Source organism: Miscanthus floridulus, chromosome 1, assembly GCF_019320115.1.
Source record: "Miscanthus floridulus cultivar M001 chromosome 1, ASM1932011v1, whole genome shotgun sequence".
NCBI lineage: Eukaryota > Viridiplantae > Streptophyta > Magnoliopsida > Poales > Poaceae > Miscanthus > Miscanthus floridulus.
The window spans coordinates 27,078,053-27,093,889 of record NC_089580.1 but is presented as its reverse complement, the minus strand read 5'-3'; the positions used below and the strand labels follow the sequence as shown (position 1 = coordinate 27,093,889).

Sequence of the window (15,837 nt, the reverse complement as noted above, 5' to 3'; positions counted from 1 at the left end):
CAAATGGCTTAAAAAAAGGGGGACGATTCTCAGCCGTTCAAATGCGGGAGAAGGATACAAACTGAACCAACGGCACATGAACCACGCGCCCCCACGAGCCAGCAGGCGCTGACGTGGGCCCACCGACCAGTGCCACATCACGTTGCAGCGGCGGTGGCACGGCAACGGAGAGGAGAGAAGAGTGTGAGGATAGAGATATTTAAAGCGCCCCCTCGATTTCCTCCGCCTCCCCGAACTAGTCATCACTCATCGCATCGCACGCATCGCGCAAACACTCCACTCCACTGCACGCGCAGCAATGGCGACGACCGCCTCGCCGCCGCTGCAGCTCGCCACCGCCTCCCGCCCGCACGCCTCCGCTTCCGGCGGTGGCGGCGTGGGCGGGGTTCTCCTCACGGGCGGTTCCGGAGGTGGGGTCGCGCCGGGTCGGGGTCGAGGGCGGATGCAGCGGCGGGTCTCGGCGCGCAGCGTGGCGAGCGATCGGGACGTGCAGGGCCCCGTCTCGCCCGCGGAAGGTACGTGGCTGCGTCCCCCTGCTGGTCCCGGAGCCTTGGGTGAGGTTTGGTAGCAGTGCGGTTCGAAGTGCTGTTGATTGATGCCATGCGGGTGTGTGATCCTTGTGCCGTGCGGTGCGTGCGCTGGTGGGCTCCGCGTTGCGGAAGCGGAACGCTCGTGAATTGCCGATGCGGCCACGCGGGTGGGTTAACTGGGACAGTGGCGGTGTTTGTATGCGAGCATTGACCGTCGTAGTTTTTTAATACGTTTGCTGAATTTGCAAATAAACTTAAAAATGTTTTTCTCAGAATTCAGTAAAACTGGGGCTGTTCTAACGGCCTTGAACCGAACAGTCCAACACCATGTGTATAATGCAAGTTCGAAGAATTATTTTTGTGGTGAATTGAGAACTCTAATTTGTCTGTGGAATTGTGGAATATGGTAACTAGCAGAGTTGCATCATATATTTTGGCAATTTGGCTTCCTTTCTTCTGAAGGTATTTGAGACACTGATGTGATTCTGGACTAGTGAATCAGACCATAAGAAAAGGATCAACCAGTTGGTGCAGAATATTCTGTGATACTCGTAGATATACCTAGCTGGCGTAGCTGCAAATAAAGCACGAAAGACCTTGCCCTTAAATTTCAACTATACATATATTGTTGCAGGTAATAGAAATGTATGCGCCATATGCAGGTGGCTCTGCAATGATTTTCATGCAATTACAACTGCTTCGATGGCCTTTCCTTTAGTTGAGAATGTAAATTACATACCATGTAGGTAAAAATTTAAGATCCTAAAATTATGTCTTGCAATACAGGGCTTCCAAGTGTGCTAAACTCCATCGGCTCATCTGCCATTGCATCAAACATCAAGCACCATGCAGAGTTCACTCCCTTGTTCTCTCCAGAGCACTTATCTCCCTTGAAGGCTTACCATGCAACTGCTAAAAGTGTCCTTGATGCACTGCTGATAAACTGGAATGCGACATATGATTATTACAACAAAATGAATGTAAAACAAGCATATTACCTGTCCATGGAGTTTTTACAGGTGACACAACCTTCTTCTCTAACCTCACTATTCATATTTTGCTAATTGCGCCCTGATGTTAATTGGTACTTGCTGTTTTCTATAATGTAGGGAAGGGCTCTCACAAATGCTATTGGCAATCTAGAGATAACTGGTGAATATGCAGAAGCATTAAAACAACTTGGACAAAACCTAGAGGATGTTGCTAGCCAGGTATGGTTTCTTTAACAGAGTTGGTTCTTCGTACCAAAACTTTGCCACACACTTTCATCATTCCAGATACCTAAGAAAAAAACATTTTATGATCAAATCCCATTTTCTATCATTTAGTTTGTGTTCTTCATGTAGTTTTCGCCACGGGTTAATCTATGAAATTTTGGCTATAAAAGTTTATGATGCCTAAACTGCTCTGAAGTTAGAAATCCTAAGGTTTGGATGCTGCTGTACTTGCTATGAAACAGGAACCAGATGCTGCCCTGGGCAATGGTGGTTTAGGCCGCCTGGCTTCTTGTTTTTTGGATTCTTTGGCAACATTAAATTATCCAGCATGGGGATATGGACTTCGCTACAAATATGGCCTCTTTAAGCAGATCATAACAAAGGGTGGTCAGGAGGAGATTGCTGAGAATTGGCTTGAGGTACCAAGATGCCTTCTTATTTTGCTACCAGGCAAGTAGGCAACTATTAACGATATGCCTGTTATCTTCTTATGCCAATCATGCTTGCATTTAAATTTTCCAGATGGGGTATCCTTGGGAGGTTGTAAGAAATGATGTCTCTTATCCTGTGAAATTCTATGGTAAAGTTGTTGAAGGCACTGATGGTAGGAAGCACTGGATTGGAGGAGAAAATATCAAGGCCGTGGCACATGATGTCCCTATTCCTGGCTACAAAACTAGAACTACTAATAATCTACGTCTTTGGTCAACAACAGTACCAGCACAAGATTTCGACTTGGGAGCTTTTAATTCTGGAGATCATACCAAGGCATATGAAGCTCATCTAAACGCTGAAAAGGTCTAAGACTGAATCTGTCGGTATTGCTCATCTGCATAAATCCAAAACACCTGGCAAAGATACGATTCCTGATTCCAGTAATTGATAACCTATGTTTTCTGTCTTTATACTTGGGTTATTAGACTTGTCCTTGCATCTCTGGTAACTTTTGTATAATATTTTTAGTTTATAATTCATATGTTGTGGTAATATTCACAGTTGTGACATGATAGTACTTACGACAGGAGTTATTATTCCTAAATTATGTCTGATTTACTGCTTTTCTCATCATGCTAGATATGCCACATATTGTATCCAGGGGATGAATCACTAGAGGGGAAAGTTCTCCGCTTGAAGCAACAATATACATTATGTTCAGCCTCACTACAGGACATCATTGCTCGTTTTGAGAGTAGAGCTGGTGAGTCTCTCAAATGGGAGGACTTTCCCTCCAAAGTTGCAGTGCAGATGAATGACACTCATCCAACACTATGCATTCCCGAGTTAATGAGAATACTGATGGATGTTAAGGGATTAAGCTGGAGTGAGGCATGGAGTATTACAGAAAGGTATTTGCTGTGCCGAAACATCTACCTTGAAGTGTAATTAAGATCATCATAATATAATTTGTGCAATGTTCTTCCTGTTATAATTAACTTATTATTTTATTTCCTCATTTGTCATCCAATCCGTGCTAATTTCCTAACCATTTCCAGAACCGTGGCATACACTAACCATACCGTGCTTCCTGAAGCTCTAGAGAAGTGGAGCTTGGACATAATGCAGAAACTTTTACCTCGACATGTTGAGATCATAGAAACAATTGATGAAGAGGTATTAAATGTGCAGAAAGTGCTTATGCAATGTATTTCTTGCTCTATGAGTTGACGTACATTTTTCTCTATCCTTGATTGAAACAGCTGATGAACACCATAGTCTCAAAGTATGGAACCACAGATACTGAACTTTTAAAAAAGAAGTTGAAAGAAATGAGGATTCTGGATAATGTTGACCTTCCAGCTTCTCTTTCCCAACTATTTGTTAAACCTAAAGAAAAGAAGAAATCTCCTGCCAAGTCGAAGCAAAAATTACTTGTTAAATCTTTGGAGACTATTGCTGAGGTTGAGGAAAAAACTGAGTTGGAAGAAGAGGAGGCAGAAGTTCTATCTGAGATAGAGGAGGAAAAACTTGAATCTGAAGAAGTAGAGGCAGAAGTAGAGAGTTCTGATGATGAGTTAGATCCATTTGTAAAGTCTGATCCTAAGTTACCAAGAGTTGTCCGAATGGCAAACCTCTGTGTTGTTGGTGGACATTCAGTAAATGGTGTAGCTGAAATTCACAGTGAAATTGTGAAACAGGATGTGTTCAACAGCTTTTATGAGGTATTAATACGATAATCTGAATCTTATGTTTCTATTGTTCTTATAATGATTTGGGCAAATGTCATTCATCATCTGCTCTGTTTCTTTGGTAGATGTGGCCAACTAAATTCCAGAATAAAACAAATGGAGTGACTCCCAGGCGTTGGATCCGGTTTTGTAATCCTGAATTAAGTGCATTAATTTCAAAGTGGATTGGTTCTGACGACTGGGTGCTTAATACAGACAAACTTGCAGAACTGAAGAAGGTATTTCCCTTCTGGTAGTCTTTTTTTTTCAGTTTGTTACTAACATACATTTTACTCTTTAAGTTTTACTGTTACATATGCTTTATTTTATACTAACATCAGTTCATCATGTAACAGTTTGCCGATAATGAAGATCTGCATTCAGAGTGGCGCGCTGCTAAAAAGGCTAACAAAATGAAGGTCGTCTCTCTTATAAGAGAGAAGACAGGATATATTGTCAGTCCAGATGCAATGTTTGATGTGCAGGTATATTTTGTAACAGAACATCACTACATCAGGGCAGTGGTTGAAGACTGAATTTGCAATGAAAAATAGCTAGTTCCTTATAGGTTTGCTCATTCTTATCAGAAAACATATGCCATTTGTTGATTGACTTAGGATTTCTCATCTGGATCCCTTAGGTGAAAAGGATACATGAATATAAGCGGCAACTGCTAAATATCCTTGGAATTGTCTACCGCTACAAGAAGATGAAAGAAATGAGCGCAGAGGAAAGAGTAAAGAGCTTTGTTCCAAGGGTATGTATATTCGGTGGGAAAGCATTTGCCACATATATACAGGCAAAAAGGATTGTTAAATTTATTACAGATGTCGCAGCTACCGTAAACCATGATTCAGACATTGGAGATCTGTTGAAGGTAATTTCATCTCTTCTTAATATTGCTTGCCATATTTAATTTCCATCATCTGGTAAGCGGTAATGGCAATATGGCTTCAACTAATTTTCTTGCTACTACCAAAAAGTAACACCTATTGTTATGTTCATGCTTGTAAAGTTCTTGGATTGTACACACTCCCTCAATCAGACAACCAATGATCATAGGGTTGACTATTAAAACTTCTGAGGATTTTTTGTTTGTTGTCCAGGTCGTATTTGTTCCAGACTATAATGTTAGTGTTGCCGAGGCGCTCATTCCTGCCAGTGAATTGTCACAGCATATCAGGTAACAATGTAGCTGCCACTTTTTTTTTTTGTCTCGATAGGATATTTGCTTTTGTTAACCTCATATTATCTGTTCAGTACTGCTGGAATGGAAGCTAGTGGGACCAGTAACATGAAGTTTGCAATGAACGGTTGCATTCTTATTGGAACTTTAGATGGTGCGAATGTGGAAATCAGAGAGGAGGTTGGAGAGGAAAACTTTTTCCTTTTTGGTGCAGAGGCACATGAAATTGCTGGTTTGCGGAAAGAGAGAGCTCAGGGAAAGGTATTTCACTTGTTTATATAATCTTATCACTGTTGCTTGTTGTCAAGCTAGTAAAGATCTGTCTATGTGCGCTCCAATAGTGTGCATCAGTCAAATTTATAATCTTATCACTTTGTTCTCCACTTGTAGTTTGTGCCTGACCCAAGATTTGAGGAGGTTAAGGAATTTGTCCGCAGTGGTGTCTTTGGGACTTACAACTATGATGAATTGATGGGTTCTTTGGAAGGAAATGAAGGTTATGGACGTGCGGATTATTTCCTTGTTGGCAAGGACTTCCCCAGTTATATCGAATGCCAAGAAAAAGTTGATAAAGCGTACCGAGATCAGAAAGTACGTTCTCTTACTGTTACTGTTTAGTTTCTGGATTCCCTGCACATGACAATTATGCAAACTTCTTATATTCTGATGACTCATACATATTGTATAATTATAGCGTGTCCTCACTAAATCATAGGAGCACTCCAAGAACGCTGCTGCATGTTTTGCTGTATTGCTAAGCCTATACCTAGAGCAATCTTTCATGAACTAGCTAGATCATTGCTCCATAATGTCTTAGTACAGATTCCAAGAGTATCTCAAGGAAACAATTAGAAATGTAAATGGTCTAATGATTTCTCATGCTAGTAACCGGCGTACCTTAGGATTATGCTTTTTTTCTGGGCAATTATAAAAACAGTGCTCTGCCAGGCCCTGCTTTCTTGCATTCTTTTTTCTTTCTTGACAGTGTTTCTGAAGAGTGGTCAGATTATCAATTCTACAGATTTTGCTTTCAATATTTAGGATGTCTCCAGGCGGCTTGTCATTTACATTTTGCTATGTGAAGAAGTGAAGTAACTATGTTTTATGTCGTTGCCCATCACTGGATATTTGTTGTCATTTCTTTCTACTCATATATTTAACCTGCAGTTATGGACAAGGATGTCTATCCTCAACACAGCTGGCTCATCCAAGTTCAGTAGCGATAGGACGATTCATGAGTACGCCAAGGATATCTGGGATATCAGCCCTGTCATCCTTCCCTAGACAGGTGGATATCAGGTTCTTTCGCCAATATCTCTGTCAACCCTCAGGATCAAGGAACATCTGGTGACAACATTAATTTGCCTCAGCCGGTCAGCCCCTTTAGCAGGAAGGGCTGGTCACCTCAGTTTTGTGTAGACAAAATCAGGCAAGATGAGGTAGGCATGGATAAATGATGAGACTATGCATGGTGTATAATTCATCTGTTGTAATATTGGCAGCGCTCTTCAGTGCCTTGCCTTTCGAATCTGGTTTTTGGTGTGTGTATGCGCTAATAAATGCTGAGGCAGGATTGCAGGAACACCATCGATCATTTGGCTCGCTGTCGCTGGTGATCTGGTGACGTGCAGTGTAGTTAGAATTAGTCCATTGCCTCCCGGAGCTTCCTGGGTTCTGTATTCTAATGGTCTTTCGTAACGAAAAGGGCGGGAAAGTACGGCTGGGCGCTAGTGCTATTGTGACGTTACCAGATTCTCCACCATCCGTGGGGAGTTGATTGGTGGGATCGTGTAGCGTGAATGCGTGATCTCTTCGTCGTGCACGAGATCACGATCTCTAAGGTGAGAAGAAAGGGATATACGCGGGTGATTAGATAGGATCAAGGATAGAATTGACTTTACTTAGGCCTTGTTTAGATTGCAAGTTTTTTCGCTCTTTCTCCATCACATTAAATTTTTAGACACATGCATGGAGTATTAAATGTAGATAAAAAAAAATTAATTACACAGTTTGATTGTAAATTACGAGACGAATCTTTTGAGCCTAGTTAGGTCATGATTGGACAATAATTGTCAAATACAAATGAAAGTGCTACAGTGCCAAATACTGATTCCTAACCCCAATATAAACAAGGCCTTAAATAAGAATGCGTGGTATTTTAGAGCAGATAAGGTGTGGGATAGGGGGAGACACGAAGCTATGGGTACTGTTGGGTAGCCCGCTGCGCCGCGTTGTGGCTTTGAGCCACCGACCGATTTACCGAGGGCAAAGCTAATGGTTTCTTGGTGTTGGGGGTATGACATCCCAAGTTATAAATTTTTCATTCTTGTAGTAAATGTTGCGGTAAAGTTTTGCCATCCTTTCAGAGAAAATTGCCAAGAGCCTTATCATTATAATTTTATATTTTTGTGTTAATAACTCTTAATAATATATGAAGATTAATGATGAAATATACTCTCTTGGTTTTAAATTGTAAGTCAATCTGACTTTTCTAAATACATGACTTTTGTGAGATATTCCTTTCATTTTAAATTGTAAGTCGTTTTGGCTGAGGAGGAAAATTAGACACGGGCCAAAATAAAGCATGGCCAGAGTCAGCATCCTTGCGCAAGCAAAAAGGAAGAGTGGAAGACATAGGTAGGTGGATCGACCAACGTCTTAGCGCTGTTTGTGTTATATAGGAGATGCTTTCCCTCATCACTTCATCATGTGGCGCCAGATTAGCCTGCGTACCGAGAGAAAGAAAAGTATAAAATTCCTTGTGACGATACCATTTTGCTTATGAAACCCATGACTCCCATCAGAAATTGAATTATTCCACGAGTCTGAACGTGAATGATTCGTTCTTAAACCCGGCTGGGCAACATGGCACGGTATATGCTTGTTATCTCGAAGCTCTGGTAGGCCTTGATTGAATGAAGTCGGGTATGGATTAATCCACGTGTGTTGGAGTGAATTAGAGTGGAACTGAAACTAAATTTCACCTCGATTCATCATAATACATATGAATTGAGGTGAATCCGATGACATCCAAACGAATCTTATATGGGAAAGGAACCATTATTTTCATAATTTAATTTATTTTTCAGAGTGTCTTTTCACCAGCAGTTCATTTTCTCCTTTTCAAGGTGGACTTCGATGTACTAGTGTGAAGCTAGACGGCGTGTTTACAGCTGAAAGCTCGCTGTGGGCCATAATGAGCCTTTCAGTTCACACACGGTGTAAGGTGGTTGCTCCTAAATTTTTTAGGCCCCGTTTAGTTTCATCCAAAAACCAAAAATTTTTGCGCAGTACCCGTCATATCGAATCTTGCGGCACATGCATGGAGTACTAAATGTAGACGAAAAAAAACTAATTGCACAGTTAGGTGAGAAATCACGAGACGAAACTTTCGAACCTAATTAGTCCATAATTATACACTAATTGCCAAATAAAAACGAAAGTGCTACAGTACCCAAAACCCAAAAAATTTTGGATCTAAACACGCCCTTAGTTGTCCCGTTAAATGTTCAGACATATACATAGAGTATTAAATATAGATTAATTAAGAAACTAATTACATAGTTTGTGACTAATTTGTGAGACGAATCTTTTAAGTCTAATTAGTCTATGATTTGACAATGCGGTGCTACAGTAAACATGTGCTAATGATAGATTAATTAGCCTTAAAAATCTATTTCATGGAGTACTGATGGATTATATAATTTATTTTTTTATTAGTATCTAAACACCCCATACAACATCCTCTCGACGCACCTCACTGGATTAAACACCCGGACCATGGAGCACAGCTAATGTGTACTACGTAATACCCCGAGCTTATTTAATTATGTCCAACCTCGCGTAAGCGACTTGGTCAAAGCATGGATACGCATACGCATGCATTCTTTAAACATCCGATCCACACACCACACTCTACCTTGCTAACAAAAAAATATTAAGCCACTATTATTAAGACCTGTTCTGCAACACAGTAGTACTTTTCAGCCAATAAATAGTATTTTCATCTCATAATAAATCAACATAAGCATCAATATAAGCCAAATTTCCTGCTGCTGTTTTCTCAAACAGAAGTCACTCTACTATGTCATAACTAGTAAGTAATCAATCTTAAATTTGACCAAATTAAAAAATATTAATATTCATGATACTTATAAGTAGCAATATAGTATTTTGATACTATACTGATTTAGTGTCATAAGTGCTCTTACAATTCTTTGCAAACTATATTAAAATTTAAATTAAAATGATTTAACTTAAGACAAAATAGAGTGGTTTTCCTTTGGTTTTTATGTCGAAGGAAGTTTCTAAAATATAAGGTATCCAAACGTTCAAAATTTGTCCTAGATTATAAGAAGTTCTAAGTGAACTAATCTTTCAACTCAATTTATATCTACCATATTAATTTCTATTACTAATCAAATATGGTAACTAGAAATAGTTATATGTGTCATTTGGCTCACCACATAATATATTCTAAAATTTCTAAGATATCTTGTATTTTAGTGCCTTTTAGAATAGAGGGAGTACCGTCAATGTATTTTTCTATCTACTGTTTCCTTCCACTACTGCTCATAAAAAATATATGAGACTTTAGGATGGTCGCCCAAAGACACAGCTTTAACTAGTTCGTTTTGTTAGGAAATGTTTTTGAAATAAATCAAGAATATAGTTTTGTGAAGCCACATTTTGAGATATATTTATTTCTACCATTCTCAAAATCCAAATTCAATGCATAAAAAAGCAATGTGATTAGAGTTTAAAAGGGTTGACTTAAAATTACCCAAACGGTCACTCAGGCCGCGTTTAGATGACGAAATTTTTTGGTTTTGGCTACTGCAGCACGTTCGTTTGTATTTGGCAATTAGTATCTAATTATAGACTAATTAGGTTCGAAAGTTTCGTCTCGCGATTTCTCACCCAACTGTGCAATTAATTTTTTTTCGTCTACATTTAGTACTCCATGCATGTGCCGCAAGATTCGATGTGACACTTTGGGGTGAAAATTTTTGGGAACTAAACAGACCCTCAATAGTTAGTGTTTTTTTTCCTTTTTCTTACTTATCTTCCCAGCCAAAAATTTAATATTTCTAGCTCTAACTGCGCAGGACAGCCTTCGTTCCCTCGGAAGTCCTTCCGTTGGAAGAGTTCTCTGACTGTAAATGTCAGTTTTGCCCCTCACCCACTGAAGACGCGACCGTGACCGCGAGAAAGTTCCAAAAATACCTCCGACGCGTCTGCCCCGAACGCCGATAAAAATCTCGACAGCGACGCCTCGTTAATTAATAAATTAATTACGCTATCCCGCGTCCGACCCGAATAAAACAACGCGGCGCGCGGCACCACACTAAAAATCCACCACTCCCCAGCAGCAGCAGCAGCACGCCGCTCCGCTACAAAGGCACGAGAGCACAAGCAAAGCGCAAACCCTCGCTCAGGAGTCAGGACCCTAGCGAGCTTGCTATCCAAGCCAGAGCGACAAGTGACAGAGTACTCGACCGATCGCGCCGCCGCAGCTAGCGAGCGAGCTAGATCGGAGGATCGCATCGGCCGGGGGCTGCCCATGGCCGGCGCCGCCGGCGACAGATCGGAGGACGTCGGCGCCGACTGGCCGTTCGGTGGCGCCGCCGACGCCTTCACGGAGTACTCGTCCGTTTTCGCGGAGCTCGGTTGGCCGGGCGGCCTGCTAGCCGGCGGGGAGCTCCCGGTGCTGGATCTGCCCGAGGCAGCAGCACCGCTGCCGTCGCAGCTGTCCATGGAGCGGTCGGAGGACCCGGCGCCCGCCAGGTCGGGCGACGCCGGCGCGTCGTCGAGCTCGAGCGGGGACGGCGACGGCGACGATCGGAAGGCGGCGCCGGCCGCCGAGGCAGCGTAAGTGCATGCATGCGCGGTAGCTTCCGCACCTAAGGTAGCATAGACGCCGACACTTGGCCGGCGCTTGGCTTGGCTCGCCGGCGAGTGGCAGGGCTGTAATTTCGGAGCACCGCACGAAAGCGAGGCTCCGCAACGCGTTTCTACTAGGGTGCACCGCGCGCCCGGGTCGGGAGGGGCAATCTCGTCCAATACCGGCGGCATGTCCACGCAGATCCGCGATTTGCGTGCGCGGATTGTTCCGAGTTTCACGCGGTTTCCTTCGTTTTTTCCTCGTCTATCTACTCCCCCCTTTTTTAATATATACCCCGTATGCTGCATTTCCGTAGATTATCGTCGGTCGGTATTTTCGTATACTGTTCACGTGTTCGTATGCATATGCACGAGATTATTTAATTTTTTTTTGTTGGGATGCCGTTTGTGCTTGTGCTTCTTGGTGTCAAATAGATCCAAACGTACGGTTTCATTTCAAAGTTGCATGTGGTCAAACTAATGGATAGAAAGTTGTTCATCGAAGAAAAGGGAAAAGTGTGCATACATGATATACATGTATCATGTATGTCTATGTGTCTATGTTCTAGCGGCGATGGATGGGTGGGTGGGGTTGTGTGTGTTTCTGCATTCCAGCTCGCTCCCACTTTTTTCCTCGCTGATCTGCATGCTGTCATCAGCAACGTTGGCGGCGAGCGGCATCCGGTGGGCCGGGGAGCGTCCGGTCCGCTAGTCCTGGTCCTGGTCCTGGTCCTGCCTTGATCGGCCGACCAATTTCCTTGTCTTACCTACCTTTGCCCAGTCCAGTGCGCATTGAATCTTGCACTCCAGCCTACGCAGCATTAACTGCTTGCAGGCATGGATCTGTTCCTGTCATAGCTGCTCATAGATCTGCCCACTATCACTATGAACTGCCGCCAGACATGCTTATTTATACGTAGGAGTACGCCTACATGCTTAGTATTATACTAGTACATTTTCATTAGCAGTTTTAGTATTTTTTTTGAAGAAAAAAAACATAAAAGTCATCTGATACAGCTGGTTGTTGGATTTGCGTATGCAGGGGTAGGAAGCCGGCGGCGGCGACGGCGAAGAAGGGGCAGAAACGGCCGCGGCAGCCGCGGTTCGCGTTCATGACCAAGAGCGAGATCGATCACCTCGAGGACGGCTACAGATGGAGGAAGTATGGCCAGAAAGCTGTCAAGAACAGCCCTTTCCCAAGGTTGATTGCATTGCCAGCTTTATAGATGAACTTGACTGTGCCACACTGCTAGAGTACTTGATAGCTACGTCTTGCATTGTCTTGTCTAGTTAATTTTATGTGCACACATACGTATATACGCAACATGGCTTTACCTTGTTTTTCACTGTTTTCCTCTCTCATCCAAATGCTACTGCATTGTGTTTCAATTCTTCTTTCAACATGCAAATCACTCATTTGTTCATGCTAAATTAAAATGACTCCCTGCTGTTTGTGGTTTTGCTAGTTCGCTACATACCATGACTTTAATTTTACCAAGAATATGAAGTTAGGAAATCTACATAATACTTTTAACGCATACATGAACATATGTATTTTTTTGCATCACGGCATGCAATTAAATATAACTAACACACGAGAGTCAAATATAATTGGGTTAAATTTCTTGAGCAGGAGTTACTACAGATGCACCAACAGCAAATGCACGGTGAAGAAGCGCGTGGAACGGTCCTCCAACGATCCCTCCGTGGTCATCACCACCTACGAGGGCCAGCACTGCCACCACATTGGCCCATTCCATCGCGGCGGCGCCGCCGGCGGAGGCGCAGCCGCGGCGCGTTACCATAGCCCGGCGGCCGTTGCGCTAGCGGAGCAAATGTCTTCTTCGCCGTCGTCGTTCATCCCAGCGCGGCAGCTCTACAGCTTGCCGCCGTTGCACCCACTGAGCTCCCCGTCCTCAGAGACCGTCGTTACCTCGGCGACGACTACATCTTTTCATCAGCATGTTAACGACGGCGACGAGCTGCGGCGGGCTAGCACTAGCTACAGCTCGAGGGTGTCCATGGCGCAGTCGCCGTCAACGCCATCATCGGTGCCTCCGGCCATTTCTGTTGAGAAGGCGGGGCTACTGGACGATATGGTGCCCCATGGTGTAAGGCATGGAACGCCATGATGAAGCCAATATGCATGGTATATACTTAAAAGTTTCATGTTGTTTTAGTTTTCTTCATGGCATCTTATTTCGGCCGAGATTCCTATTTAGCTGAAGTGGCATAACTTAGTTTGTTGTTATTGTGTGCTTTCCTTCTAGTAACTAATATTTGCTATATATCCTTAGTAGCTAACCTCAACTTTAATTTATGTAACCTTTATTTTAATGAAAGTATACGTAGCGAGATACTAATTTTGTTTGTACATTACCCAGATTTACAATAAAATCCATATTCATACCATCAGTAGCTAGGCAGTAATTCCCTGGTGGTTGCATTATAATATGTATAGCTGGATGCCTACCTTGTAATTGATTCATGGAGAAAATGCACGGCAAGAGATATAAGCTGGCATATTGGTGTGTACGTAGTACGTTCTACGTTGTAGGAGCAATTGGCACTTCATGCATGGTGCGACACATATACATATATATGCGGACGTATTCATGTCTGCTAGTACACATGTAACTATGAGGGGACTCAATGGATTAGAATCTTTTTCAAGGACATTATAATTAAACTGTAGTGCACAAGTACTAGAGTAGTTGGCAGACTTAAAGCACATGTGTACAAGTACAGATCGAGCATATGCATGCATACATGTGATACTCCCAAGGCCTTGTTTAGATTGCAAATTTTTGCAATCTGGATACTGTAGCACGTTTCGTTTGTATTTGATAAACTTTGTCCGATCATGGACTAACTAGGCTCAAAAGATTCGTCTTGTAATTTACAACCAAACTGTGTAATTAGTTATTTTTTTTTACCTATATTTAATGCTTCATACATACGTCCAAAAATTGATATGATGGAGAGAGAGTAAAAAAACTTAGAATTTTGAGGTAATCTAAACAAGGCCCAAGTTTAGATTTCTATACAAGTTATTTTCTCTGTACCTTTTTTATTATTTTTCTATTGCATTTCCAGTTGCCCCGGCTAGCTTTGACTTGTCAGTTCCCTCTCCCATGTTCATGTGGCTGAAAGCTAGTAACTACTAGCATGTTGGCCCTGATCTTCGGAACGGGTGAGCCGACCACTCCCCAGCGTTTTCGATCACACACTATAGCTAGAGGTAGAAGAAGAGAGTGAGAATAGAGCACACACACAACACAAGCACCAGCGTTGGTCAGAGCTCTGCAGAGGAGATGACAAAATTGAACTCGTTCTCTTTACTGAGTTGCAGTGAGAAACTATATATACAACTCTACACATCTAATCCTAGTGCACAAACATGTCTGACTGCCATGCTGTTACAGTGACTAGATGTGACAGCAGGGCTGACTTTGGCACCTGCCCCTGCTGTGACTACAGTGCGGCAGGAGAGCCTTTAGGCGCCTGCCCTTACATGTTACAGAGAGGGCAACAGATTACTTTTACGTAGCACACACATAACACATTAGGGGAATGCAAAATGCAGTGCGCATACATAAGTAACGCCATATATATATTCCTTTCAACTACTTGGTTGGTTGGAATATAATCCTCTATAAAATCGTTATAGGCTCTGTTCGCTTCTCTTATAATACGTATTTTTCAGCTTGTTTTTTTAGCCGGAACAATGCTTTTCTCTCACAATAAATCAGCCGGAACAATGTTTCAACTTATTTTTTTCAGCGAAGCAAACGGGGCCATAAACACCGATCGCCCTATAGTATATCAGAAAGGAAAGATGTGTGTTTTGCGTTCATACTTGTGCACATGTAGGACCATTTTGTTCTTCAGCATGTAAAGTGACTTGACTTGGCCTGTGTGGAGTCGATCTGATCTAACGTAACTCAGATTCTTACATTTTTCAGACGCATCTATCTGAAGTCACCTCTCGGAGGTCGGCACTACCAGGAAGGCAGATCAAGTGACCAAACAGCTAGCTAGGGTTTTCTCCTGCTGGATTCATCAGTAGTTAAATTTATCTATCTATTTACCAGATGATGCATGTTGACCATCGATCTTATAGCTAGAGATCATCAGTATGTATATATACTCAGCTCATTTATCCAGATTTGCTTATGGTCAATGGCACTCTCCATTGGACCTGCAGGTGGATGTATAACCGTACTTTTACTTCTCATGGCAGATTTTTATGCCAAATTAACTTATATCTGGCTATTACATGGCACTTATATATGGTCAATGGCATAATTAAGCAAGCTCTTCAATAATTTTTTTTTGGAAACCGACGGGCATGATGACCGCCCTATGTCCCAAATTATAAGTCGTATTAGCTTTTCTATGTATATATTCTTTGATATTCACCTTGATATATATACATAATAAAAAGGAACAGATGGAGTGTATCTAGAAAAGCTAAAACAATCTATAAATTGGAACAGAGGGAGTAGTGTGCATTTATTTGTTTTTTAAACGAATGAATTTCTACGTGGCTTGTGTAGATATCTGCCTAATGCCTATGCACGTATGTTTTTCTAATTACTGCTGTACCTACTACAACTTCAACACTGGAATTGGATTTAATGGAGAAATAAACGTTGGCTAGTTTGGACTAATTACTCCTGTTCGTTTGGACTGATTTGACTTATAAGCCATGGCTAAAAGTACTGTTGGCTAGTTTGGTGTCAGAGAAAAATATTGTTCGTTGGCTGATAAGTCATGGCTCAGACTTTATTACTTTCCCTAGAATATAGATGGATAAAGTGGCTCTTTCACACCATGCATATGCCAACCATCAG

At 42.2% G+C, this 15,837-nt stretch overlaps 2 protein-coding genes across 5 annotated transcripts; both read left to right on the top strand.

Moving 5' to 3' along the window:
* Window positions 1-216: 216 nt before the first annotated feature.
* Window positions 217-6,680, top strand: LOC136467906 (alpha-1,4 glucan phosphorylase L isozyme, chloroplastic/amyloplastic-like). The gene is made up of 15 exons (XM_066466750.1): window positions 217-515; window positions 1,317-1,549; window positions 1,640-1,741; window positions 1,990-2,166; window positions 2,270-2,545; window positions 2,822-3,093; window positions 3,241-3,358; window positions 3,445-3,906; window positions 3,999-4,151; window positions 4,269-4,397; window positions 4,553-4,789; window positions 5,019-5,095; window positions 5,173-5,359; window positions 5,489-5,689; window positions 6,266-6,680. The coding sequence occupies exons 1-15, from the start codon at window positions 299-301 to the stop codon at window positions 6,380-6,382; spliced, it is 2,958 nt and encodes a 985-aa protein (XP_066322847.1). The 5' UTR covers window positions 217-298; the 3' UTR covers window positions 6,383-6,680.
* A 3,794-nt stretch (window positions 6,681-10,474) lies between these two features.
* Window positions 10,475-15,319, top strand: LOC136467716 (probable WRKY transcription factor 57). 4 transcript variants are annotated; one of them, XR_010761652.1, is made up of 5 exons: window positions 10,475-10,969; window positions 12,024-12,182; window positions 12,615-13,130; window positions 14,765-14,850; window positions 14,947-15,319. XR_010761652.1 is itself a non-coding variant. In XM_066466620.1 (4 exons), exons 1-3 carry the CDS (start codon window positions 10,662-10,664, stop codon window positions 13,111-13,113), a joined length of 966 nt encoding a protein of 321 aa, XP_066322717.1. In that variant the 5' UTR covers window positions 10,475-10,661; the 3' UTR covers window positions 13,114-13,130; window positions 14,930-15,316. The 4 variants fall into 4 exon arrangements, 2 of the variants coding, with proteins under 2 accessions (XP_066322717.1, XP_066322653.1); XR_010761625.1 differs by lacking the exons at window positions 14,765-14,850; window positions 14,947-15,319 and adding an exon at window positions 14,014-14,744 and having other exon boundaries at window positions 12,615-13,766; XM_066466620.1 differs by lacking the exon at window positions 14,765-14,850 and having other exon boundaries at window positions 14,930-15,316.
* Window positions 15,320-15,837: the final 518 nt, after the last annotated feature.